At 40.8% G+C, this 26,837-nt stretch overlaps 1 protein-coding gene across 2 annotated transcripts; it reads left to right on the top strand.

Annotated features, from left to right (window-relative positions):
• On the top strand, positions 1-21,826 carry CYBB (cytochrome b-245 beta chain). Of its 2 annotated transcripts, XM_065841336.2 has the most exons (13): positions 1-120; positions 2,862-2,957; positions 4,368-4,478; positions 8,268-8,352; positions 9,599-9,744; positions 10,525-10,715; positions 13,806-13,935; positions 14,747-14,839; positions 16,277-16,530; positions 16,812-16,974; positions 17,790-17,936; positions 19,150-19,274; positions 19,984-21,826. In XM_065841336.2, exons 1-13 carry the CDS (start codon positions 76-78, stop codon positions 20,108-20,110), a joined length of 1,713 nt encoding a protein of 570 aa, XP_065697408.1. In that variant the 5' UTR covers positions 1-75; the 3' UTR covers positions 20,111-21,826. The 2 variants fall into 2 exon arrangements, with proteins under 2 accessions (XP_065697408.1, XP_071668116.1); XM_071812015.1 differs by lacking the exons at positions 2,862-2,957; positions 4,368-4,478 and having other exon boundaries at positions 2-120.
• Positions 21,827-26,837: the final 5,011 nt, after the last annotated feature.

The following is a 26,837-nucleotide window of genomic DNA, read 5'->3' as shown; positions in this document are numbered from 1 at the left end:
ACTTCCTTATGAGAGAAGACATAGACACTGTCCCAGAGAGAACGGGGCTGTTGTGCACGCTCGTCTCAGGCAATCATGGGTAACTGGGTGGAGAATGAAGGACTGTCCATCTTCGTTGTTGTAAGTACAATTTTTATTGTGATTTGTGTCTAGTAAAAAGTTCTGCAGAAAGGTGTACTAAGCAGATTTCACTGTGTCAGTGAAGGATGCATCTGGTTATTCAGAAACGAGGGCAGCAAGTGCAGTGAAATGCTTCAGCAAGTGCAGTGAAATGCTTCAAGAGAATTATTTTTAAGGACCTCTGTCTGGTATCTCGATTGCTTCATTGTTGACTGAGAAATGATCATATCTTAACTTTCATTTGCTTTGGTAGAAATATTTAAGTATCTGGGTTTTCTGAATGCAACAGTGACTTAATGAAAAAAAATAACATTACATCTCATTTAACAATGTGCACTTCAACAAAGAAAGCAGTTACAACAACAAGCCTTTCTTGCACTTTTATAAACAGAAGTAGGTGTAACTGAAAACACCGTGTCTTGATGATATAAAATTTGTTTAAGAGTCAGATTCCAGAATTTAGAGCAGAGATTCATGAATCCTTCATTAAGACAACTAGTATTTGAATGGAGTTTGTAGACAACTTGCATAGAATAGCTATGAAAGTAGGTTAAATTCATTCTGAGCAAGATCTGAAAGTACTGAAAATCCCAGTCATATTTAAAAGAAGTGCTAAAGTGTAAGACAGGGCAGCCCTGCTTGGAGAAAACTTAGGGAAAAGTTAGTATTTCAGTGTTGTTTGTTTGTTTGTTTTTCACTTCACAGTGTGATACAAGAGCTATAAGTATGCAATTTTATATAGATATATAAATAAAAACATATACAACACCAAAGTGTAATACTAGTTAGGGAATTGTTGTCAAACATGGTTAGTATATGTAAGTACTGAGAGGAAGAAAAATGAGAGATAGAACTTCTGTATTTGTGGTAACTGAAATGTGAACATCGTTATTCAGAAAGGTATTTTTGCTGCTATGGACAATCAATACTTATGTATTACCTTTACATTGTAGATGTGTAGCTCTAGGTTAGGAATATAACACTGGCACTTTAGTGTTTTGAAAAGGTGTAACTGTGTTTGCTGTCACCTTCAGTGAATTGAGGAAGTTGAAACTGCCGAGAGATGAATTCTGGCATTTTTTTTTCACCAGTACTCAAATATTGAAAGAATTAAGTAAGAGGCCCTTATTTTGTTCAAATGAGGAATTTGGTTTTAGAGTCTCAAAACTATAGCAAGATCAGCTAACAGGGAAGGAAACTGAAGAACTCACTGATAAAGAAACCAGCTAAAAGGACAGTTTACTGGAAGTCTTACCAAAATGTTCTGCATTGTCCTCTACAGTTCTCCTGCACACTGATTAGGTACAGGATTATCCAGTGTTTGACAGAAACAGAACAGCAACAGTTTCTATTGATTTACTCCAACAAAACAGAAATACATCAGCCTTAACCCCAGCCAATGCTGCCTTCACTGGCCCCAGCTAAAGAGCATGGCTCCTAACTCTGCAACTTAACCCAAGTTCCCAAAGGGTGTCACAGTGTTGTTCGAAATGTCAGTGTTCCATATGGGTCAACACCAAGAAGAACTATGAGAGACCATCAGCAATCACGCCAAACTTCTTGGTCTTCTGGGTTTGCTGTTCGGCTACTGTACATCGGAGAGGCACATTCTCGCTTTGAATATATATCCTAAGCATTTAATCCTGAGATGAGCTTAGTTTTTTAATGAAGTTTTGGGGATTTCCCATGCACTGCCCTACCCTGATGGAAATCCCTTAATTTCCCACATTTATGCCACAAGTGTAAGACATTTTCAAGATCTCAACTAATCCCAAGGTTTTTACAGTGTCAACTGGGCCAAAGAACTAGCAAAACATCATTTAGGAGGGGTAAGGGACTGTAATATCACAGTTGCTGGCATAACTTATAACCAGACACTGGGTTTTCTCTTTCTCAGACTTTCTCTCTTCTGTTTTCATGCACCACTTAGAGTAAATCTACTTGGACTGAGGCTGAACTGGTACAGGTTGGTTTCACTATGGGATGTGAAATCAGCCAACCATCTCGAGAGGGGCAAATGGCTGGATTTTCCATGATCTCTGTGGCCAGACAAGCTTGTAGTTGCCTTAGACAGCTTTGAGAAGGGCTAATAGCTTATCTTTTCCTAAAGAAACCTGCAAGAGTAGGATGTGCGAGTGTAAGACAATACTGCAGTACAGCTACAAAGAAACCCAGTCTGGGCTAATTTCAAATGGCCTGTGTTGAATATTTCCTGCAGGCTGATTTCAGACCTTCAGAGCCTCCTATTCCATAGAAAACATGAAGCCTTCAGTGTAATTTAGGCCATTTATATTTAGATCTCAAGCTTCTTTGGCCTTTGGCCTGGCTCCTAAGTCTTCCTTTTACATAAGTTAATATGTCTAAGAAACTACCATTTGGAAGAGCCCTGAACCTTTGATGATGTTTGGAGATTCAGCTAGACTCACCAACTTAGCTAAACACCTGTAATGTGATGGTCCTTATATAATCACGTCTAAACCCCTTGAGCTATGCAATTGTTTCAGCTCTCTGTTGCTGTATTTTGGTTTAAAGCCACTCCTGTACTCTTGCGTGCACACTTCAGAACCCACTTCCACCACAAAAATTTCTGTCACCCCTGCCGAACCCTTCACACCCTGCAGTACGCCTCTCTGGGCAAACAGGTGCACAACGGGCTAATTGACCATTTTCTCAATTATGTAAATTCAGATGTTTGATCTCTAATAACAAACCGTAAAGTTTCCCGTTCATTTCTCTTTCAGCTTGTGTGGCTGGGCTTAAATGTCTTCCTCTTTTGGTGGTACTATCTTGCATATGATATCCCACCAAAATTCTTCTACACCAGAGTACTCCTTGGCGTAAGTACAAAACATGTACTACCTTGGCATAGACTGAACACATAGCATCTTTTCCCTAGTTTTATTTGATTGAAACATGATCAAGTGACTGGAGCAGTAGGTTCATGGCAGAGTTAAAAGTCATGTGCAAACAGATAACTGAACACAGATAGATGTTCAGTGCCCCTAAATAGAAAGCCGGTAAGCAGAATAGAGGGATCCCATTCTAAAGATGTTTTCAGGTAAATATGCTCCTGGTAACTAAAGTGAATGTACATTGTGCCTGCTTTATTAAGCAAAAGATGAACAAAATATTGTCGTTGAATTATTGTGCAATCATTTCTCCATGCAATTATTTTTCATAGCATGAAGAGTTTACAAAGCTATTATCTTTGGAAAGCAATCATCATTCACATATTCATCAAGCATGAGAATACAAGTCAAGTGATCCTGGACCCTGGGCTATTCAATATAACCCAATGGTTAATGCAGAATTATCTGTCCTACTACAAACTTGCTTCCAAAGCTACCATGAGTCATGACCAATTGACAGCAAAAATTCATTTGTTCATATATTTTAAAAGCCTGATCACAGACATAAAAATCAGCGTAAGCTTCAATACATAGAACACAGCACTTTATAAAAGGTTTGCAAAGCCATGGTTTAATTCAACAAAGCATGAAATTCCATTCTGCAATACAGCTTCAGATCTATGGATCAAATTCTATCCTTTGCAATCATTGTGCAGTTGCCTTTGAAGTCACAGAGACCTATGCTTGGATAACTAGAGCTCAGTGTAACTCTAAGTAAGCAACTGTGATTTGAAACCTGAAGGGGTCCCAATCAATGCAAGGAAAGCAAACATTATCTTTTCCTTCACTTCATCGTGTTTGGATTAATATAGTCATTATTCACTCCTTTCAAAGAGTCTTTGTTCACAAATCTGAAATCATTCAGGATACGAAGAGCAACATTAAGGGAACATGTTGCTAAGAGGTGGGGCAACAATTTTCCTTAGACTCACTTTACTGACAACAGAGAGCATTAAACCACTTCTCTCATAAGCTGTCCTGTCTACCATAATCCCCCACCAACTGAAACCACAGCAGTGTGAATTTCTTTACAGCTTGGGGACAGAAAACTCTACTGATGGCTTGGACTTGCATCTGTTTGGCCATTTATTGTCAGACAGGGAGCTTTTCATACAATCATATTATTTAAAAACTGGAACTAGGAGATGTCTATCTGGAGGAATCTGTCTCTGACCTGGCCAAAACATGACTCCACTGAAATGTGAACATTGTTAATTAACTCTAGATCTCACACTCATTAAAAGTTGGGATATAATACATAAAGTAAATCTATGCCTATCCAGGTCCTGGGTAATGTCTTTGGTAACTTATTTAATAACAGCAACTCTCCAATTACAGCGTGCTTTGGCTCTGGCAAGGGCCCCTGCAGCTTGTCTGAATTTCAACTGCATGCTGATTCTGCTGCCAGTATGTCGAAATTTGCTCTCCTTCCTCAGAGGATCAAGTGCGGTAAGATGAAGAAAGAATTTCAAAATCTGTGAAAGATAATAACCCACGCAGCCTTGCACATATGCCAAACAATGTTGTCCAAGTTCCCCAAATATACTATACTTTGGGGACGTCCTCTTTGAAGAAGTAGGTGAGGCTGGAGTTTTACTATGAGCAAGACTGGGGTCTATATGCCAACAGTATATCTAGAGGTCTGTTGAGAGGTTTAGCCTTGAATTAGACTCCTTTTGAGTCTTCCCTTTTTTCTTGCTTCCTGGGCATGGTGCTGCCCTGGATACAAAGTCTCTCTTCTGCCTGGCAGGAGTCCTTGGTGGTGCTCACACACATTTGCCTTCATTGTCATCCATGCAACACCCAGTTATTGCAGGAGATATTAGCCCATGTCTTCTGTCTTTGCATGTTCAGTTCTTCAAGCAAATATAGTCTTTCACAGACTTTCAGAACGGGCCTTTTTTTCAGGTGGTTCATCAAATACATTATTTCTTGCCTGAGGTGTGTTTCTATCTCAGGATGAAATAGCTTGAATGCCTTTTGACCATTTCTAGCTCCCAAATGCAAATCTTATATACAGCACTGAGGACTCACCAGTAAGAAAAGGACAACTGATTCTAAGTGACAGCTGGAGAGGCTTCCTAGGATAGTACTGCTGAAATCAAGGTCTCTGGCTGTTATAGCAGAAATAATGCAGAAAATGCACGCCATGGTGCAGTGAAAATGATTATTCTCCACAAGCTCATAAACCGTCCTTCCAAATATATAATGATTGCTCCTTTATTTCTAGCCTCTTTAATATGTACATGATCAACAAAAACAGTTCACAGAATTCGGTTTTGATTTGTAAATCTAGTATAAATTCTTTCACACAAAAGAGTCAGCCTGCAGGAGCTCAAAAAAACAGAGCAGAAGAGGAAGCAATAAAATAGATGAAGTGTTTCAAGAGTCCTTCACAGGGGAAGAGTAATAAGTAATAAGGAAATAATCAGAGACATCCCAAGCTGTAACTTCATCTAGTACATATACCTTGACAATCAGTATGGCTGAATAAATTGGAAGTGTCTGCCACATTAAGCTCCTAAATTACTTTTAGGAGTAAGGCCAGGGTCTTGGCCTTTTTAAGGCATAACACTTATGAATATATAGTTGGGACCACACAGACCAGGCTTTCAGACTTGTGGTATACCCCCTCAGAATCTGGGATGCTACAAAAGCAGGTAGCCATGTCCCCACATATGTAAAAAGAAAAAGAATAATTAATAAAACTATAGGGTTCCCCTGCTCTGAAGAAGACCAAGTAGTGTCTGCCAAAATTCAGAGGTGACTCCCCAGGTTGCAGAAGTCAGTAATGAACATAAATTTAGTAAGACAATATTGCTATTGGATGAATGTAACTGGGAAATATTGATGAGCTCTTGATTGTACAAGGCCTTTATGAGGTCTGAAATAGATTCAACGGGGGCTGAGCTGAAAGCGGGTTGAGCAGGTCTTCTGAGGTCAAAAGAGCTGGAGATACTTTTAGAGATGTTACTGGAAGGCCAAAAACCAGTTCCAAGGGCTTTATGTTACTTGTCCTGAATTGCTCATATCCTAACATCTATAGCTTAACTTTTCTAACCAGGATCTTGATGAAGCTTCTTATAAGTTCCTCTTATCTCAGTATTAAAGCTACAGAGTAAGTCCTTTTGCCTTGGACACTGTGGTAGCACCTCAGACTACACCCAGTCTGCAAGTGAAAACCACGCAGAGAGCTACAGCTTCATTTCTGCTGCCTGCCCACAGCTTGCTATCTTGCTGATAGTGCCAGCCTGTATGAGGACACGAAGGGCTCTGAGGATGAGGAAGGAGGTGAGGGAGGACATAAAATAGGACTGCTAGACAGTTGGAGTTTGTTTAACTTCTGTTTCTTTTTGCAATAAACTATACCTCAGGAAGGAGCTAATTTTATAACTCAAGCAAAACTTGCACAGCCCAGTGTCCCAGTTGTATTATCAGGACTGCAGTGGCCTTAGCACAGGGGTACAGCTGCTTATGCTTGTTCTGCTGTTGTCTCTAATTATCTGCGCTCTGAAAGTAACACCTGTAAGGATCTCTAAGAAAAATCCAGAGTTTAAAGTGTCACATAACATACTGAAAGGGTAGCAACCTTTCCAATGTCAATGTCATTGGGGTTAAGAAGAGGGGAGAAGAGGGGAGAATTGTTCAGACCCACTGTTCAATAGGAATGTGCTGGCATCTCTTCACCTTTACATCCTGCCACCCAGAAATCACATGCTACGAAGTTTTTTGTCATTAATTGGAAGAACAGCTGCATTGCCTTTGCATGCCGTTTATTGCTGAATTCATCACCGTTGCTAATGAACCTTACTACTGAACGTAGCTTCAGCATTTTGCCATTTCTTGGCCTTCTTCTTAAACAGCAAGATTGAGGCAGTCAAGTAGCATTTGCACTTTTTCACTATGCTACAGTTTATTCCACAATCTTTTTAATTATGTCTCAAGATATACAGAGAAAGCCCAATTTCTCCTAGATGTTCTTATAGTCTACTGAAGTCACTGCAATAGCTCCAGTGTGTTAGAATTCACCTTTTAATCAATGTGTCACAGCTGGAGAGTAACTGGAGGAGAGAACTGTTTCCTGCTCATCTGTTTTTCTGTACACTTAATATTCATGTGATATTTAGAAAAAGACCAGTATGGAAGACCAAGGCCACTGCTGTCATATCTCTACTAAGTAAAGAAAAAATTAGAAATGAAATTGTTCTGGTGTTTTATCATCCCTTCTTCTGCTTCACTCCCGGATGGTTGGAATGATCAGCTTCACTCTGTCACCTAGGGAGATACTTTACCTCACCCTGCTATCTACAAAGTTAATGTTTGGCAAACACTCAGGAGAATATTTTGGTCTCAACTTGTTGTGAGAAACATCTACACAGTTCTTGTGAGGTAATGTGCGTGTTAGTTTGCATAGTGTTATCTTCTGTTTGCCAGTCAGCAAAAGCAATGGAAAGACACAACACAAGATAATTATGCTTTCTACTGTGTGGAGGCAGCAAATGCCAGCTTTACAGGAACATGAAGGTACAGGAAAACTCTCACTGACCACAGCAAAATTCAGATGGGGCCTCTTAGGAACCCATCATCATTCTTAATGAAAATATCACTTTGTTTTCCATAACAAACAAGTTCTTCAGTTTATATCAGTAGGGTTTTCTTTTTTCTGCTTCTCTTTGGGTAACTCCAACAAGTTGTAAGTGAATGCCAGGCAAGTACACCCAGCTTTTTGGAGAAGGCATCACTTCCCTAAGTGACCCTAAGTGACCAGCATGTTTCGGGTGGAAGCTCCCTGAGACCGTTATACCCAGGCTCTACAGTTCATTTCTACGCTGTGAACCACTGTAGAATCCTGTTCTTAGGTGGCAACTTGAGACTCTACCAAAACAGTCACCCTGCCATGGCCGACGGTGATCCCTCCTATTTATAATGCGCAATTTTAACTTAACACAGATAAGATATATGATTTTTCCATAGGGGATGTTAAGCTTTTTTTTCATTATCAAATGCTCTGTTTCAATGGGAGATGTTAAAATATAATCTGTTATTACCATACTCTGTAGCTTGGGGGGCAATATTTTTTTTCTGTATTCATGAATTCTAAATCTTTACCAGCAATGCCACTAATTGTTGTGGTCGGGGACTCTGTTGTTTATTTTTTTTTTTCTTTCCCTGCATTTAAATAAGTATACAAAGACATGACAAATAGTCTTCAAATACTTATTTTCTTCAAACCCAAAGTGCTGCTCCACCCGTGTCAGACGACAGCTGGACAGGAACCTCACCTTTCACAAAATGGTGGCATGGATGATCGCCCTTCATACTGGTTGGTGCTCAGATGTTTCTTTGTTTATTGCTTTCTCATGCATTTTACACAGTATCCAGGTGGGATTCAAGTTCTTAAGTATACGGGCAGAGACTTGATTTCATTAGCGTGAAAGAGTCAGCGTGTGCCAAGGCTTAAATAATTTTCCAAATATTATTCTGCAACTGGCAGACAGCAAGAGATAAATAAGAAAAGATACCCTTCTCTTGAACCATTAGCACAATTCATGACACTGTTTAATAAAGGGTGTTTAGCAATGCCCCAAGAACTAGATACCTTGGCTTTAATTCTTGTTTGAACTTAATTCTTAGCTGGCATGTCTGAAACAACAGAAAAGATGAAAGAAAAGGGTATAAAACCTTGGACAGGCCATGGAAATGTTTTCATATTTCATCTCTCATTTCCTAAACTAAGGGGCTTCTGTCTTTCGCACCCTCCCTCTCAAATTTGTCACTTCTCATTGCAAGTACCTTACAAATCATATATATCCTAGAAGAGTCTTTGTAATAGTGCGTTACTTGAGCTGAGCAGGCTCCCTTCCTGGGCTGTGGCTGAAATCTCACCAACACTTCATAGAAAAGAGCAGGGTGATGCAGTTAATGTAAGGCAGCAGACACAAATTTTTTGGGGGTGTGACATCTGTAACCATCAGGCCCCGTTTTGAAGTTGAATAAGTAACTGGTGATACAAAAGGAGAAAAATTTTGAGAAGTGTTGTATGGCTTACCCCTGCAATCATGTGTCATGGAAATAGCATGAAGCATCTCAGCTCTACTAGGTTTTTGGGATATGTGCAGCACAGCAAGAACATTGTTAGTGATTATCAGCAACACAGCAGAGCGAAGCAGCACTGGGAAATGTGACACCAAAGAGATCCAGATTCACTTATTGGCTCTTCTGCAGAATTCCTGACAAATAATTTAAGCCATTCCATGCTTCAGTTTCTCAAGTATAAAACTAGGGCACTGTTCTTCCACTTGAATTGCTGAAAGCCGTTGTGAACAAAGATGTGCCAGAAACTTCTTCCCTTTACTTCTTTCCTTTGCCCACTCAAAAAATGTAAAATTCAGATGGTAAAGCTTTAACAGTAAAATATGTCAGTGATCTGAAATGGTGATGAAAAGGGTGAGAGTGGCAAAGGTCTTAGACTGCCATTGACTAACGTTATGAAGTTTACAATGTTACCCAAAACCACTGAGAACTTTTCTTGTCCTTAACCTTGATTATTTCTTTCCTGTCACGTTTAGCAATTCACACCATCGCACACTTATTCAATGTAGAGTGGAGTGTTCAAGCCCGTGTTGAAGAGGACAGAACTCTGGCAGCTGTGCTTTCTCGCCTTGGTGATAACCCAAATGAAAGCTATATCAACTTCTTTAGAAAAAAAATTGGGGTAAGTAAGTGACATCAGGCTGCGAAGAATCAGTATTACGTTAGATGAGATGACCATGTAAGACAATCTGAGCTGACTGCCTGTTTCTGGTGTGCACAACCTGAGTTTGGACCATCTTGAAGCAAAACTTTTGTCAGTTTTTGTCAGTAACATTGTTGGTGAATTTCGGTAGTACAAACTTTTTCACCTCAGGATTTCAAAGTACTTTTAAAACATTCCATAAAAACAAGTACCCTGTAAAGAAGTCTTCTGACTAAGGTAGATGTGGCCTACAGAAAGGCACACAGAAATTAAGGCAAAAGTTTTGAACTTGGGCTCCTTAACTCCAGTTAGAAAAAAAAAAAAAAAAAAAGGAAGGAAAATAAACCTTCCCATTCCTCAGAAGCAGCAAGCATCCTGTCTCTGTATAAGTTATGAGACCCATTGCACAACACCACTGAAAAGGAGAGCTTTCATTTAGCTCCCTAAATATAGATGTAACAACAGAGCCATGCAGAAGTGTTCATTTTCCCCAAGCCTGTACTGCTCAGCAGTGGCAGAGTAAGAAACAATGTGTGTGCATTGGTGGAAAATGCTTTCTCTCTTCTTCCACTTACTTTAGCACAAGTAAATCCACAGTGCAACAAAAATGGTGTGGGATTTTGGCATTGTTGGCATGCAAATTTATAGCCAGTGACTTGAGAAGGTAAAGGATCTGGTGAGTGAGACAGACTGATGGTTCAGCTGGCTCTGCTTTGACGCTGTGCCTTCCTTAGATCAACATGTGCATTTATTTCACAGAATCCTGTGGGGGGCCTATACGTGGCCTTCACATACTTGGCTGGTCTCACTGGTGTTATCATCACGCTGGCCCTCATACTAATCATCACATCATCCACCAAAACAATCCGAAGGTCATATTTTGAAGTATTTTGGTACACCCACCATCTCTTTGTCATCTTCTTTATTGGCCTTGTCATCCATGGTGCTGGGTGAGTATTCGCACTTATCACAGAATACATGACAACTACTTTATCTTAAAGTATAGCTTTCTACACACATAAATATAGGGACTTAAGTCACTAAGCAGCAGTTATTTTTTACAGTAATGATGGGCCAAGAGAGGCTTTGAGAGCCAAGAAGCTCCCTCTGATACATGCAACAAGCTGTTTACATGCCTGAGGCTTTACAGGACTCTGGCATACTTAAGCTCACTCAATTCTGGTATTTTAATGGGAAAGCTCTTTCCCGAGGTTCCTGTTTCTATTTGTTACTTTATCTTTCTCATCTAAAAGGAATTGCATCATACACATGCATGTAAGGAGACCTCACCATAAAAATTATACAGAGCTCAGGATTTTGTTTGGTAAATGAAAACTACAATAACACAGATTTATCCTTCAGATTTGGATGAACTTTTAATATCAGCAGTATTTCAGACCAGATTTTTAGCTGTTGCAGCTCAATATAGGCGACTGTAATTTTCTGTAACTTCCAAATTACAAACGTATTTTTCCACTGGTGGTGCATTCCATACCTGCTGCTGTAACAGCTCAACAGCCTAATGAAACAATTTTAGTGCTTAAAAGAAAGAACTTTAGTTCCATTTTAGAAAACAACAAAACTCATGCATAAAGGAAAAAAAAAAGGTTGAAGTATCCAAGCCACATTTCATAGTTCATAATTACATTACATTGTCCATTTTAAAGGGAATTCTAGGTGCACTAGAAAGTGTACTTTAAAAATGCCCAGCAAAAATGACTATTCAAAACCACTTCCCCTCAGTCCAGCAGTGCCAGAAAAAAGACAGAAATGAGACTACAACAGGAAGAACAAAAATAGAAGGCAGATGAGAATTGCCACCAGCATATTTGTCCATTCCAACTTCCAAAACAAGAAGGTTTGAGCAAAACCTGTTGAAGGAAAAGAACGAGTGGTTCGTGTTTCCTGCAGTAAATATTGTATAGTTACTGACAAAACATTCACACTTGGTAGTATTTACTACACAACGCTATCAGAAAGCAAGCATTGCTCTTTCTAGTGGTCAATGAGGAGCATATATTTTGTAAAAGTTGACTTTTTATTTACTTGGATGTTCAGTATACTTCCACTATTTTAATTGCACTGTACTGAACAGACAAGAGTTTGGGCAGCAGTGGGGTTGAATGTGGTTATCAGAGAAGTTCAGCTATCCTTTGGAAGGAGATAAACACAGGAATACTATTGTCTGTAGACAGAAGGATGTTTTCTGGCTCTGACTTCACTGGCCTCACTTCTGCCACTTCAAAGGCAAGAATGATAGTTTTAGTTTAGAGAAATTGCTAATACACTAAAAAATATTGGACAGGCTTTTTACAGTCAAGGAAGGTATCTTAGGTGTGCAAAGATGAGTGTTATGGAATAAGTATGATCTGACAGTCTCGAAGTAACGAGTTAGAGAGAGGCATGGATGCCACTGTATCTCAGGAGACAGAAGGCTGTGTGTCATACACATGTATACTCATACATATGTATATATATAAAAAACTGAAACAAAGACAATTAAGAGAATCAAAGGGGCAGATTCATCTCAGTTACAAACTGTCACTGCATTTCTGTAGCACTGATGTTTTTTTTTTTCTTTTTTATGCATGACCTATGTGTCACAGAAATATGTCCCTAACTTCCCATCATAATAAATGTAAAGAGGAGAGGGTACAGAGATGCAGATAATCCTGCCTTGGAAACTAAAGTAAAACTTAAAGCAGAAAAAGAAGTAATCAGAAGGCTATACTACTGAGAGCTTAATTACAGTACTGGAAGGGCATCTACACTGAATAATAAGGGGGGAAAAAAAAGTCCTTTATTTCTCTTGTGCAGAGTACTGCCACTGTCAAACCTCAGACAGAGCTTAGGGCAAGGCAAAAACCCTCAGACCCCTTTCCCTTCAGCAACAGGGTGAGGAGCGTCAGGAAACGGGCTCCTCCTATTCCCCTAACTCAACCCCGAGGGCGGCTCAGCTGAACCCCTTGTCACTAGTGGGGAAGTAAACGGCAACTGGTGATGTTCCTGCAAATTGCAACTCGTGATGCTCCTAGGACAGTGTCATGCCTTCCCTTTATTTTTCAGGCAGTATGTTAATGAAACCTTTAATGAGGAAGAGGTTAATTAGTAATATTTATGAGCAGTTGGCATAAAACTGTACAGCCTGATCAGAATCTGACTGTTTCTAGGGAAAATCAGTAGATCTTAATCTGAGTTTCTCTACTATGCCCCTCATCCTACTAATTACCATCATTTTTGAGACCCTCACACACTCCTGAGGTTGGCATAAATCCAGACAAAGGCAGGAAATAGTGAACAAGATCAGAATATATTTTCCCCCTAAAACTGAAACCATCGTTCAGCACTAGCTCTGCCACTGGAAGTACAGCTGAACTGGAGCAGTCAGGTTTCTCTGTAATACAACGAACAACAACAAAAACCCTACCCAAGCAAGAATACAGAGGCCAGATCATCAACTGACATAAGCTGGCATAGCTGCTTTGCATCAGAAGCATCTGTGTCCATTCACACCAACTGAACAGCTACTCCACAGCTTTAAAGGGAGAGGAAGCATCAAAGGAAGAACGCATATTGGAACTATGCATTTGGACTAGATGATCTTTTGAGGTCCCTTCCAATCCCTAACAGTCTGTGAAAGGCCTATCTAAATTCCTAACATAACAGACAGAAGTAACTTTCCTACTGGTCACTAGCAAACTGATTACTTTGTCCACTCCAGGGTTTGTTTTTATTGAAGTAAAAAGTAGGATAAGTCCAAAAAGAATGAAGTTTTCCTATTGTGACCATTTCCTGGAAATGGTAATGGACATACGTCTCAGTTCCTTGCCTGATCTTGTAGTCAGTATTTTCCCCTACAAACTTTCCTCCCATTTTTATAATTTTAATGGCAATTTTGTGCAGTAAAGCTGTATCGAAGCTGTAGCACTGCAGAAGTCCACAACTCCACATAAATAGAGTAGTATAGAAGTAGAATAACAGTAAGGGACAGATATCTTCATTTTCATTTTATTGCCTTAGTAATTTTAATTTTTTTCCAGGCGTATTGTACGGGGGCAGACAGCTGAGAGTCTGGCTGAACATGATCCACAAATTTGCTGCAAGAACTTCACTCACTGGGGGAAAGAGGGATCTTGCCCAATCCCTCAGTTTTCAGGGAATCCTCCTATGGTAAGAACAGTTTTCTTGAGTGCAAATTCAATTTAGAATGTTAACAATTTTCTCTTTTTGCTAAGAAACATAGGCACTTGCTGTAGAAAAGCAGCTACATAACCCCCAGTGCTCTTCAGTGGCAGCTTTCTTTACATAAAGAAATAGGTTTTGACAGAATGGATTGTAAAATGGACAGACAGATAACCCACTTCCAGTGTGCCATAAAATGAGCATGATTAACAGGCAAAGCAAAAGACCAAATCATATCTGAGAACTGTTTACCCAGAATGTATTTTGTGGCTTGCGGGGATTTCTAGAAAATGCTATAATACACATAATAAATAGTTTCTCATAGTTTATGGACGAATGATCATTAACAAAAAATTAATGCCTCTGGAAATATGACATTGAAACTTCAGCTTTTATTAACTGATCAGGCTGGTTGTTCTTTCACATTTCAGACTGATCCGTTAACAGAAACCACATCTTCTGCAGTAATACAGACATGAGTCAATAATACATTCAGAGCTTTATTCCACATTTCACTTAGTTATCTTAATTTTCAGACAGAGACAAAATCGCTCATAGGAACATACCCTGCTGTAACTGTTGGAGCAATTAAAAAGTCAGCTGCCACTCTCAACAGAGAAAGAAATTCTCTCTCTGACCAGAATTAGTTTTGAAGGTGTCATATCTCTTAATGGGTTCCCTACTCTGGTTGATAAAGGACCTACGTTACTTGAATTTCACATCTGCAGAGTTTTCATGACTTGATTTAATCTAAGTTGCCATCTTCATCACCTGACTTCTCATTTTGTTCTGTTTACAGACATGGAAATGGGTAGTAGGTCCCATGTTTTTATATCTGTGTGAGAGGCTGGTGCGGTTTTGGAGGTCACAGCAGAAGGTTGTTATCACAAAGGTATGTGTTGATGCTATGCTTAACACTGGGCGAAACATTACCATTTTTTCCAAATGGTGCAGCAAAACCAGTGGCTCCTACACAGCAGACAAAGTTATCAGTGAAAGGCCTCTCAGGAATGTTATGGATGCTATCATGCAAAAATAATGCCAGTCGCTAACATCTAAACATAGCCTTCTCTAATAGAGAGCAAGAGGAGGAAGTTAGCTAAGGCACAGGACTGAATCTTAGGAAAGAAAAATTAATTTTCTTAGTATTGAGTGAAAAGTTATGTAATGTAGAAATTACATAGCCTTAAGAGTAATTTAAAACAACAATTCTTTTTTTTTTCAAAACTAGCTTGATATTTAGGAATTCTGTTTTTTCAGCAGAACAAATGACTCCTGAAAATGGGAGGTACCTTCTTTGTGCAGCCAAAGCTAAAGTTGAGCTTGCATTCTGTGTTATGTTGCAGAAATATTAATGTTGGTTCTGGAAGTATGACAGTCGAATTAGTGTGGCACTAAGCTCAAATATATAAAAGCTACCCTAGTCTTCTCCAGTGCGATTTCCTAACATGGCACTGTGCTGCATCTTGTGGACATGATGGGAATGACATTAGACATCTCTACTGTCCCCTGGCACAACGCTGATATGTTGGAAGGCTCCTATATACCAGTGTGCTTTTTGGTAAATTAAACAAAATATCTCTGAGCCATTTCTACACCATATGTCTCTGTTGTCTGCTTAGTTCCCAGACAGCAGGAGATTTCTTCCACAATCCTAAGCACTACTATTAATACCTACATTAATAGATAGAGACACTTGGTTCTCCCTCTTGCAAATCTCTTCTGGAGATTAAAAGTAACCTTGGCAAACAACTTCAGGATTAAAAAAATCACAGTGACAGAAATACTAGCCTTGCTTCTAGAATGTTGCTTCTATCTATTCTTGGCTAAAGATACACAGAATGCAAATGCCCATATTATGGGTTCCACCCAGCTATAACATGAAAACTTCAGTCTCCAGTGGTATTAATCTATCCAATTCCCTATCTGTATGATAGCCCTATGGTTTTGCCCCTATATATATACCAGAAAATTAATTAACATTGTGCTCTGTGCCACTGTGTAAGGTGCATCTGGAATTAACAATCTGCACACATAGATCTGATGATGTGTTTAAACATGTTCCAGTCTGACCTGTCCATTTTGGAGTGATTGCAAGCATGGTGTGAAAAAAGACATCAACTCAAAATTTGGCATTTTCTGCAGTCTTCCTTCTGGCTGTCAGGTGCTATTCCTTGCTCCCAGTTCTTCTGGGAATGAAGTTTCACTTGCTTTCCTTGCTCTCATAGCAAAGGACAATGTTAGTGATGAAGGATGTAGATACATCCAGCAAAGAGTGAAGACAGCCTTTTTGTTTTCCTTATCCTTCCCTTTGTCCCTTTCACTGTAGGTGGTCATTCATCCCTTCAAGACAATTGAGCTGCAGATGATGAAGAAGGGCTTCAAGATGGAGGTTGGGCAATACATTTTTGTCAAATGCCCAGCAGTGTCTAAACTGGAGTGGCACCCATTTACATTAACCTCTGCTCCAGAAGAGGATTACTTCAGCATTCACGTCCGTATCGTAGGGGACTGGACAGAGGGCTTGTTCAATGCATGCGGGTGTGATAAGCAGGAATTCCAGGAGGCATGGAAGTTGCCCAAGTATGTACAAATAGTCTCCATGGTAAAGTCAACCAATGCCAACGACAGTGTAGATTTTGCTCAACCAGTTTGGTGGTACCTGTGATACAAACCTTAACTACTTCCATTGTAGATGTGTACCTTACATGGATATTTCCAGTTTACTCCTACCAATCCCACCTCTTCTTTTGCTGACTAATACTCAGCCCAAATGTACATCGTAGCAGATAAATGCCTTGCCTTTTTATTATTTTAAATGGTGCTAATAAATATTGATTTATTAAGTGTACTTTCAATTTCAGGATAGCTGTGGACGGCCCCTTTGGAACAGCGAGTGAGGATGTGTTCAGTTATGAAACTGTTATGCTTGTTGGAGCTGGAATAGGGGTCACCCCCTTTGCATCTGTACTCAAGTCTGTCTGGTACAAATACTGCCACGATGCAACCAACCTAAAACTCAAGAAGGTGCGTGTCCCCTTTCCCAGAACCCATGTAATTGTTCAAGGGCCAACAGCCCATATCAAAACAGGCCCAGCAAAGATGGTCTGGCTCCAGACATCCATGATTTGCGAGAGAAGAGTCCAGTTACCTCACAAGACTGGCAGGCAGGGAAGTGGGAGGGTCAAAAGCAAAAACATCATGAAAGGAGAAATAGCCTACCAGCAGAATCAGACACAGATCCTGACTGTGGCCTAGGGGATTTCCACTTGCAGCAGAGATGCTGTTCAATCTGCGGGAGAAACACAAAGTCTAAGGCACTGATACAGCCCATGCAAATATTGCATTTCTTCCCTAAGTGCAGGGGGAGCAATTTCATGTAAGTGGAAGAGCACTGCTACCATCTCCCTCTAACCTCCTGCCCCTGGAAATTCCCTGGGCAGAGGTGTGGGGTCACGCTCTGCAGTTATGGTCATGTTCATAGAAGAACAGGTTTTGTTACCTACTTGCTATAATTTACCTTGCCTGCCAGCAGACAGGGAGATAAAATCTACCACTAAATCATTCATTTATGTCCGAACAAAATATTTTACAAGGATGCAAGTGAGAAAACATCATGAACTAAAAATGTAAACTGCTCGTGGAAGAGAAATAGAAAGATGTTTCCTTGTTCTTGCAGTCACATTACAAATCCTGAACAGCTTCAGTATCAGCCTACTCATCCACTGTAGTGGTCAGGGCAATTTCTACAAGAATCACACAATCCTCATTCTGTCAGCAGACATAAAACCAGAAATCATAAGTGCCTGTGTCTCCTGACAGCTCACTCTTGTCTCTTCCAGATCTATTTTTACTGGCTTTGCAGGGACACTCATGCCTTTGAATGGTTTGCTGACCTCTTGCAATCTCTGGAGGCTCAAATGCAGGAGAGGAATAACGCGGAGTTTCTCAGCTACAACATCTACCTTACAGGCTGGGATGAGTCTCAGGTAACAACACGATGGAAAATACCACTTCCACAAGCACTCAGGCTGATGTTAGCAAGTCTGTTCTGTTCTGAGAAATGTTCAAATGGTCTTTATCCTGGGCCTCCATCTGGCTCTCAGGGGTTTCAAATGCAGATCGGTATTATCCATCAGAAGTTACATGGGATCGGCTGCTAATGTGCACTCTGACTTGCTTCCTGGTTTACTCTGGCTGTGTGCTCTGGGAAGCAGTCTCTCCTCACAGCAGCAGCCTCAGCTGACCACGCAGGTATCTCTAAGACAGCTAGTACTGCTTAAATCACTAATTAATGACATTTGGAACTGGAGAAGCTAATGCATGAGGTCTGACCAATGGCAGCATATTTTTTTCAGGGCTCTCCTAAGTTCTCTATCTGGTCCCATGCATGCAGGTCGCTGTGGGGATACAGAGCAGCAGCTCTTCCATGAGCCGCTTGAGAACATGTGATTGAGTCAGGAAATGTGCTCACTCTACTACTTTTAGTGATGTTTTGTTTTTGCTTATATCTCACCATTACAAAATTCACCATGTGCCTGAAGTGCTGTAGCTCAGCTAGATGGACATGGAGGGGTAGGAGTTAAGGTAAAAAGTTATCAGACAGGCAGTGGAAAAACAGAAAGGAAGGAAGGAAAGTCACACAATCCTTCCTTGGGAAGAAAGTTACCTGTAACTTTGTTGGCATATAAAAGTGCTGCAGAACTCTGCAGGGCCTGAATTTATGCCATTAACTACATCTTCTCCTCTTCCTGGATCTACTTAACTTAGTCCAGGCAAAAGTTACACAGGGAGGGTGGAAAAGATCATCTCATATGGATCAGACCTTCCAGAGATCAAACTGGCAGGACTTCCTTAAGGTCAAGGACTTGTATTATCGTACCTGAAGGGACAGTTTTATTTTGATTTACAGATTTATCCTTAGACTAAACCAGTTAATTGCAAAAGAAATGTAATTAATTGTTGTGTTGAATGCTTCATAGGTTTAACTCTTGAGATAGCCCAATCTGGGGAAAATGGGGGGTAGACACTGAGAGTCAGGACTTTACCAATGTCAGCTTTCTTTGCTAAACACCATAAATTCCACATTCTCAGTTTGGAAATAATTCAGTATGTATTGACATTATTTTTTCCTTAAGAGGACATAATGCTGCCACATCTAACTCTGTCTTTACGCTGCCCTTTGTGTTTGATTTCTTACAGGCCACTCATTTTGTAATGCATCATGAAGAAGAGAAAGATGTGATTACAGGCCTTAAACAGAAAACCTTGTATGGAAGACCTAACTGGGAAAACGAGTTCAAAACTATTGCGGGGCAGCATCCTGGGTAAACCTGTACAAATTGGATTTCCTCTATCTAAATGACATAATACCACAATCTTGTTCCTTTGGTTGATTAAGTCTGAAGAGCATTTTTTTCTAACAATTTCCAGGTATTTTCTATTCTTGTTTCAGTCATGGACATGATCTATGGTCTTGACCAAACTGTTTTAACCTACTCTTTTTAAAAATGTCATCCCTTTTTCATGAAGTACTTCATGGAGTGTCTAATAACTAGCAGAAGTTTTAGAAAAACTATACCACATCATTTCAGTTGAAGTAGATAGGAATATAAGGTGAAGTCTAAATACCTCCAAAAATACTTTCTACCTCAAAAAAACCCCAAACCTGAATGTCAATGACCTTTAGCTGAGCACCCAAAATCAGTAGGAGAAAACGAGAACAGTTCCTTTCAAGAATTTGTGGCGTAAGCTATTTGAAGCTCTATTTCCTTGATTCCACTGAAGTCAATAAAACTGTCTTCACTGACTTCTGCTGAGCTGAGATTAGCCCACCAGTTGTTTTAGAAGCAGCAATAAGTGCCTTGCAAGTTTTAAGGGCTTATAAGTTTTCAAGGGGCAGATATCTAGTTCTACTTCAGTTCCTGTAATTGAGAAAAAACCGCCTTCCACCTACAGAACTTAAGATAGATTTACATGAAAAACATCCACCTGCTCCATACCTAGTTCCTGACCATATTTTAATTTTCTTAACAGATCCAGAATAGGTGTTTTTCTCTGTGGACCCGAGGCCCTAGCTGACACACTCAACAAGCAAAGCATCAGTAACTCAGAAGCTGACCCACGAGGAGTACACTTCATTTTTAACAAGGAAAACTTTTAACTCCCAAGCATGTGAGATTCATTCAAGACAAAGTCTAAAGACTGGATTTCTTTTTCTATTTGGAGTCTGGGAAGGACAGCCCAGCTTCTAATCTTGGCTACACTAACACAAATCCCTTTGCTTCTTCGGAATTATTTTGACGCTGTGGTAGAGTAAAAAAGTCAAGTTTTACCTTACGGAAGTGAGCACTGCCCTCTGCATGCTGCAATTTAGCGGAAACCTATTTTCTTTGTCTGTGTGAGGGGATTTCCCCTCAATTAACTGCATTTATCCTCCTATTAGTCATAATCACTGTTGAAGGGTCTCAGCAGCCATATGCATTTGGGAGCCAATTCACGCTGGTGAAGCTTAATGCTATTAAACAATAAAACATTCTAGCATAATGCTTGCTATTAGGAGAGAGCTTATCCTGGCTGCAGTCAGTCCCTGGAATGAGGCAAGGTTTAGGGCAACTGGGAAAGGTTGCTCCTTACAAGAGGAAATCTCCTTTGTGCACCAGCATCTTTCAGTCTTCTGAATAAAAGCCTAAACATCTTGTCCAAGAAATAGCACAGGCAGCTGAAAAGCAGCCATTGCTCTTTAGGGAAGCAGAGAACTGGAAAGGAACTACCTGGATTTCTGAGAGCCATCCCCACCCCAGCTGTGGGGGGGTGACAAGGATGAAGTCAAACCAAGTCCTGCAGCTGGCACGTGAGCCATCGCTTGGCGGCTTCAAACACTCAGTTTCACATCTTCAAATTCAGAGTGCAGGGATCCCAACAAGAAGAGGTTTTGTGTTTGTTAAAACTGTCATTTCTGATTTTCAAGGCTGAAAAATCTTGTTGCTAAGTGATTTAATGGGTATTTTCTGAAGCATTCTTAAACGCACACAGTGCTTTTGGCTCTATTGTTCAGCTCTTCCTCCTTGTTAGTGAAACAGGTTTGAGAAAGCAATGATCATGTGGGCAGTAGCTGGAATAGCAATGAATAGAGTTCCTGATGTGTAGAAGCACCCACACACAGCACAGTACTTTAGTATGTACATTACAGGTAACAGGTTCTCAAAAAAAAAAAACAGGGGGGGGGAACCCAAACTTCTGATACCAGTAGCAGAGAAAAAAAAAGAGGGCATTAAGACCTGCAGCACAGGAAAAAAGAATGAATAGCAAGTTCAAAAAGCCTTGAAAAAGCCACAGTTTTGTAGACTGTTGGTCTCTTTTGCAGCCCAGTCACCTGCTTAGTCACTTTTAAACTCTGCAGCCAAGCCCTCTGATAGTTCCCACACAGCATGAGACCTTACTGGCAGCTTCTTACAGTCACAAGAGAAAATGGTGGACTCCTGCAATTTCAGACATGTTTGTGCAGCCATCTGGTTACATGTAGCATATTTGCCACCTCAACTTACCAGATGTCTTCTCCCTTTACACCATTTCTACATGTTATCCAAGCACCCCATGCTACTTCAGGACAGCTTACGCATTCCCATTTACTAATATCTGTTTCTGTGAACTGTCAAATGACACAATGACTTATGTCAACATCTGAAGGGGAGGAAGCCACAGCTGGTCAACGCTATCAAAGATCAACCCTTGGTTGGGAATTTTTCAGTTCTTTCCCTCGGAAGGGGCATATCTAAATCCACATATTTCTGTTTGAAGCACATCTATTAAATCAGAGTAGAGATTTAAGCAGAATTAAAGAAACTTTTTCTGTGGAATAAAAAAAATGCTACTGAAACATAGCAAGTCTCCCATTCTGTGCAGAGAGCACTGAAATATTGGGCTTTGATTTTAATGGAAGAGGAATAGCAAGTGGTCTAATGGAAACAGCATATTTGTCATGTCAAGAGTCTTGGAGAGTGTGTATTTTAATTGACCCATTAATTTTCTAAAAATTGCCACATTTCTTCTTAAAACTCCAGGGATCTTTCCTTACTCAGGCAGTTGTAATGACACTCCCTGACCTGCTGCACACCTGTACCAGGGTTGTTTGTCACCTGAAACTCAGAAAAAGGAATTCTGTGCTTAATAATAAATCACTGTCTTCCTAAAACATATAAAAGCATAAGCAGGAGAGAGCTTCCCAGTTTCTTTCAAAAGTTCGTTCTGTTGAATCCTGCTAAAATAGCAAGATATGCATTATCAGTCGTGGTCTGAACATAAAGTTTTTTCAATCTAGGACATGTGAGCGAAATGGACAACACTGAAATACAAAAGTAAGAAACAAACTACCTCAAGTCCTCCCTAATCTTCAGCAAAGCACATGGGGATATCAGTGGTACTGTTTTAAGTCAATGCAGCTGTCTTCTTGGGTGGTAAAGGAGTAAAACTCTTCCTCCAAATGCTTGCCTGGTCTATGGAAGTTCCCCAAATCAGTGGTTTAACTGGTAAGCCACCTGAGACACAGACCTTTTCTTAATAAAACATCTTTCACAACATATATAATATATATAAAGCCCATGCCAGTGTTAAATTCTTAGACAGTTGTGGCTGCGACACCACCAGTGTTTCCCAGACAGGACGTACAGTGTTCCTCATTCACTCAGAGGAGAAGGCTTGAAATCCGACCAAGGCTATCAGTTGGGCCTCTGGCTGAAAATTTCCTCCTTCTGTGTGTTTGGGGATTTTCTCTCTTAGAGACAGGGCAAGGAGTCACTTTCACAATAAACTAATCCTTTTGCTGTCAAACTGCTGACTCTGAATGGCCTGGGAACAAAGGGTGGCTTCTCACCTTTGTTTGAGAAACTGAACATGGTACTCAGCAGTTCAGGCAATGCTGCGTGGCACCATGACCCATCTTTAGCAACCTGATCTCGTTGAAGATGTCCATGCTCGTTGTAGTGGGGTTGGACGAGATGATCTTTGAAGGTCCCTTCCAACCCAAACTATTCTATGATTCTGTGATTCAGTAGCACCAGCAAGATTTTCAGAAAACCACGGACGTCTCCAGGTTGCTACTGTGGACAGTGCGGTGAAGTAGCACAAGGGGGATGGCAGTTAATGGTTGAAGGCAGGTCTTGATGGAGCTCCATGCTTCGCTGATGAGGGTCAACTGCCACCACAAAACTCTTAGTCACATCTGTACTAAGCTCCTGATTTGCTGGGTGCCAAGGTAAATGAGCTATTGTGCTTGCTCTGGCAGAGCTCTGCCACTGCCCACACTCCACGGGGTCTCAGGGCACTCTCCAGAATCATTCCCACTTGCAGTGGGGTCTGAATATGACAAGCGGCTCTCTCATTAAGGCTGTCCTTGACAGTAAACTTCAGTCCTAGTTCTGCCTCATCTGAAGAGGTTACTCTAAAAGAGGTAAGAACCTCTTAGGACTCCTGACACCATCAGGAATGCATGTTGGACTCATGCTGTGCCTAAGCCTACAAAGTAGACTGATGTCTGATCTGTCCTTCCATCTAGTTCCACAAATTCCCTATTCAAATGAAAAATGTTCTGTGATGGCAAGAAAAGCCAGTTGCTGGATTATGAAAATAACTGTTTCAACTAATGGAAGCAATTACGAGTTCAACTCAAAGTGACCAAAGAGAAGAGATAGTCTCCCCTATGGCCTCAACTTGGCATATTTTCCTTCCCTTCTTACATGGTATTTTCTCTGTTTTCCCATATGTAGTCACCTGAAATAAGCAGTTAATTAATTCATCGGTATCCTTGATTCCCAGTTCACTGTAGTCAGTCTTACAGTTAAAGATCCTGACCTCTGGGGTGCTGGGATGTTCTGGTTTCCATTGGCCTCATCTTGATTTTGGAAACTGGAAGGGGGCTTTGGAGGGGGCATGGCACCTGGCCATATTCAGATAATACATTCAAGTGAGACCTCGATATGTACTGGGTCTCACCTAGTCCTTCTTACTTCCCTGGTATATACTTGCAAATTGTGCAGGTGGGCAAATGAAATCCAAGTTTGCTACTCTGCCTGTTCACCATCATGCACATCCCAGGGGGAAACCACCCTGGTTGCAAAATAGGTCTTCCTCTTTTCAGTCTTGTAAGACTTTCTCTGCTGGGTGGAGACTTTCTGCCTTTCAGTCCTCAAATGGTGGGTTAAACCAAATTAGAAACAGAGAAACAAACAAACATAAAGCTGTCTGTGAAACACAAGGTACTTTTGAACAAACAAGAAATAATGTTAGGGTCTTATTACAGCACTTTTTTTTTCAGGATCCTGGTCTATTTTGAAGTCTTCTTGGCAAATAATTGTTGTGCATTTTTCCGTCTTTCAAGGAGTTCTTTACAGAATTCATAGCCAGGTGTAAGCCCCAACACCTCAAACACATAGGTATATACGCTCAAGGGAAGACTGGAGCATACATTAAGATGCTAATGGTTATCAGCATTGGCAGGATCAAGATCCTCACATCTATGTAAAACAGCACCAGTTCCACTGACACAACCCAGAGCAGTTATTTGTCGTGAACCACACATTCATTTTTGCATTTCATACAGACCTTAGCAACCCGCTGGTCTCATTTATATTCACCACACACAAACCAGCTCAGACTAGCAGCAAAATTAATTACAGTAGAGTGGTAAAGTGTTGAGAGACTTGCTGAAAGCTTAAAAATGCTTTCCAGCCCCATTCTGCACCTCTGCTAACCCCATTCCCTCCCCTGTCACTCGTACCATTCTGTTTGCCTAACTGGTATATCTCTGCCCACCCAGCTACCACCAATTTATCTCCATCCGTCCTCTTCTGCCAATTGCTACTGCCACCCCTTCACTCACCCACTCCTTCCTGCTCCCCAGCTCTGCAAGTTTCCAAAAATCTCCAGCTCCCACAATCATTTTGCCAGTTTTGCAAGTGCTTGCACCCACTGCAAGGGCAGGGAGAGGCACAAGGGCTTTGCTCTGAGCTCCAACCAGTGCAGCGCACATCTCAAATAATGTAATTCAGCTGCAGCCTCCCTGTCACTACAAATAGACCAGGGCTGTTGCCACCTCTGCATTGCCCAAACAGACTGTTTTGGTCACCTCCCATAATATTCTCTGCCCCTGTTTAATGATTTTTATTTTAAATTATACAGTGAAAGAAATTTATGAGCTGCTCTGTTATAGAATTTCAGCATGGGTGGGCCAAATTACGTGCTTTTATTCTGTAAAACATACCTGCATTTGACCCTATATTTAATTGGCATTGTTCAGGAATGAGGAAAATGCCAAAAAAAATCACTCCTCCCCAAATACCAACCCACCCTGCTGAGCATTATCACAGAGGGATGGAAAGGCCAGCCAAGGGGGAGTCAGACCACCTCTCCCTTGGAACTGTGATGCTTTATAATTCTGGAAACAATTTACAGAGTACCCTGCAAATAACTCTGGTTGATTTTGTTTTGTACTTGTAGGACATCTGGTGTTAAGACCAGAAAATATGCAAATACCACTCGCCATGAGTTTTATGGCCTTCAGGACAAAGGGATTGCAGAGACATCCATGGTCAAGTCACCTTTGAAGTAAAGTCTAAATGCTTCTTATGCTGGTTCTGTCTTTTTACACTCCTGTGAGTTAGACTGGACTGTGCAAACATCCAGGGTCTGCACTGTGGCTCTGTAAGGTTTCTCTTCGAATTGTCGACAGCACTGAGAAAATTCAAGTGGAATTTTCCTGGGTGCAGAAATGGCATAGAGAAAAACTGGGGCAGGGCAATTGCCATCATCTCTTTGCAGTTAACAGGCCAAAATGTAGTTGTCAATACCAGGGTTAACAGCAGGACATTTTGGCAAGAGTCCAGGTTCACATCACAGACTCCCTACCCTTCCAGACCAAAGAGATTTCTACCCTGAAATCCCACGCATGCAGGGCATAAGTGAATATCTCTGCCAGTTAACTCAAGGCTGGGCAAGTTCTCATGAACAGCTAATGAAGACAGTTGTTTCTGTGGTTTTATTGCCCTCTCTGCCTTTTTCTCATACTTCCCTTTCATCTGTGACAACCAATGCTAGCTCAAGCCTGTTTTCAGGTGCCAAATTCACACGAGCCCTCTGAGATCTTAACTTTGTTCAGACAGCAGCAAGGAAAAGGGCCTTGTAGACTGTCAGCAGCTACCTTCTGCCTAAAAATTATGAAAGTTCCTCTCATCTGTTAACAATTAATGAAATACTCTCACTGTAACAGGCTTGCATAGTTAAGTAAACATGTGGATCATTGTCCATCACCGTTGACTGCTTCATGAGCATAAATTGAGCACTGAATATCAAAGATCTAATGTTACCAGCCAAAACAAATAATGACAAAAACAGTGTGCAAAGGACAGCAGCACAGGTTGCAACGAAATAGTGCTTATAGAGGACTAACTGATGCTCAGTTCCCCAATATCACTTTGCATTCACTTTACAGGAAACCTCTAAAGATTATAGTTTCTGCCACAGTTATTGCTGCAGCTGGAAGCCAGTGCTTTCCCTGCCTTTCACATCCCCTGAGGCAGGTAGCAAAGCCTGTGTTGCAAACACAGCTGGGGAACCTTGCCTCAAGTTAGTCATTGCTGTTGGTAATTTAATTAATTCCCCAATGCCTTTATTTGCCTTAACACATCAGACTTTCAGCTGGTACCACTGTAAAAGCCACAGTAATGAGTGATGTGACTTTTGGGGGACTGCAGGTTTGTATGCCATGTGCCCTCACATCACTGCCTAGAGCATATCAGCAGCTTTCCCCCAAGCAACCGCTCTGAGTAACAGCTCTCCTCCAGGACAACCATAGTAACATGAGTGTTGGCCTGAGCTTGGCATAAAAGGGACAAAAT

Source organism: Patagioenas fasciata, chromosome 1 (genome assembly GCF_037038585.1).
Source record: "Patagioenas fasciata isolate bPatFas1 chromosome 1, bPatFas1.hap1, whole genome shotgun sequence".
Classification (NCBI taxonomy): Eukaryota; Metazoa; Chordata; class Aves; order Columbiformes; family Columbidae; genus Patagioenas; species Patagioenas fasciata.
Note: the sequence above shows the minus strand (reverse complement) of the source record. Positions and strands in the feature narration are given on the sequence as shown.

Excerpts from the sequence above, each read along its gene's own strand:
- CYBB (XM_065841336.2), top strand. The coding sequence starts at position 76 with ATGGGTAACTGGGTGGAGAATGAAGGACTGTCCATCTTCGTTGTT. Across the intron at positions 9,745-10,524 it reads TCTTTAGAAAAAAAATTGGG|AATCCTGTGGGGGGCCTATA; the intron begins GTAAGTAAGTGA and ends TTTATTTCACAG. Across the intron at positions 13,936-14,746 it reads TTTCAGGGAATCCTCCTATG|ACATGGAAATGGGTAGTAGG; the intron begins GTAAGAACAGTT and ends TTCTGTTTACAG.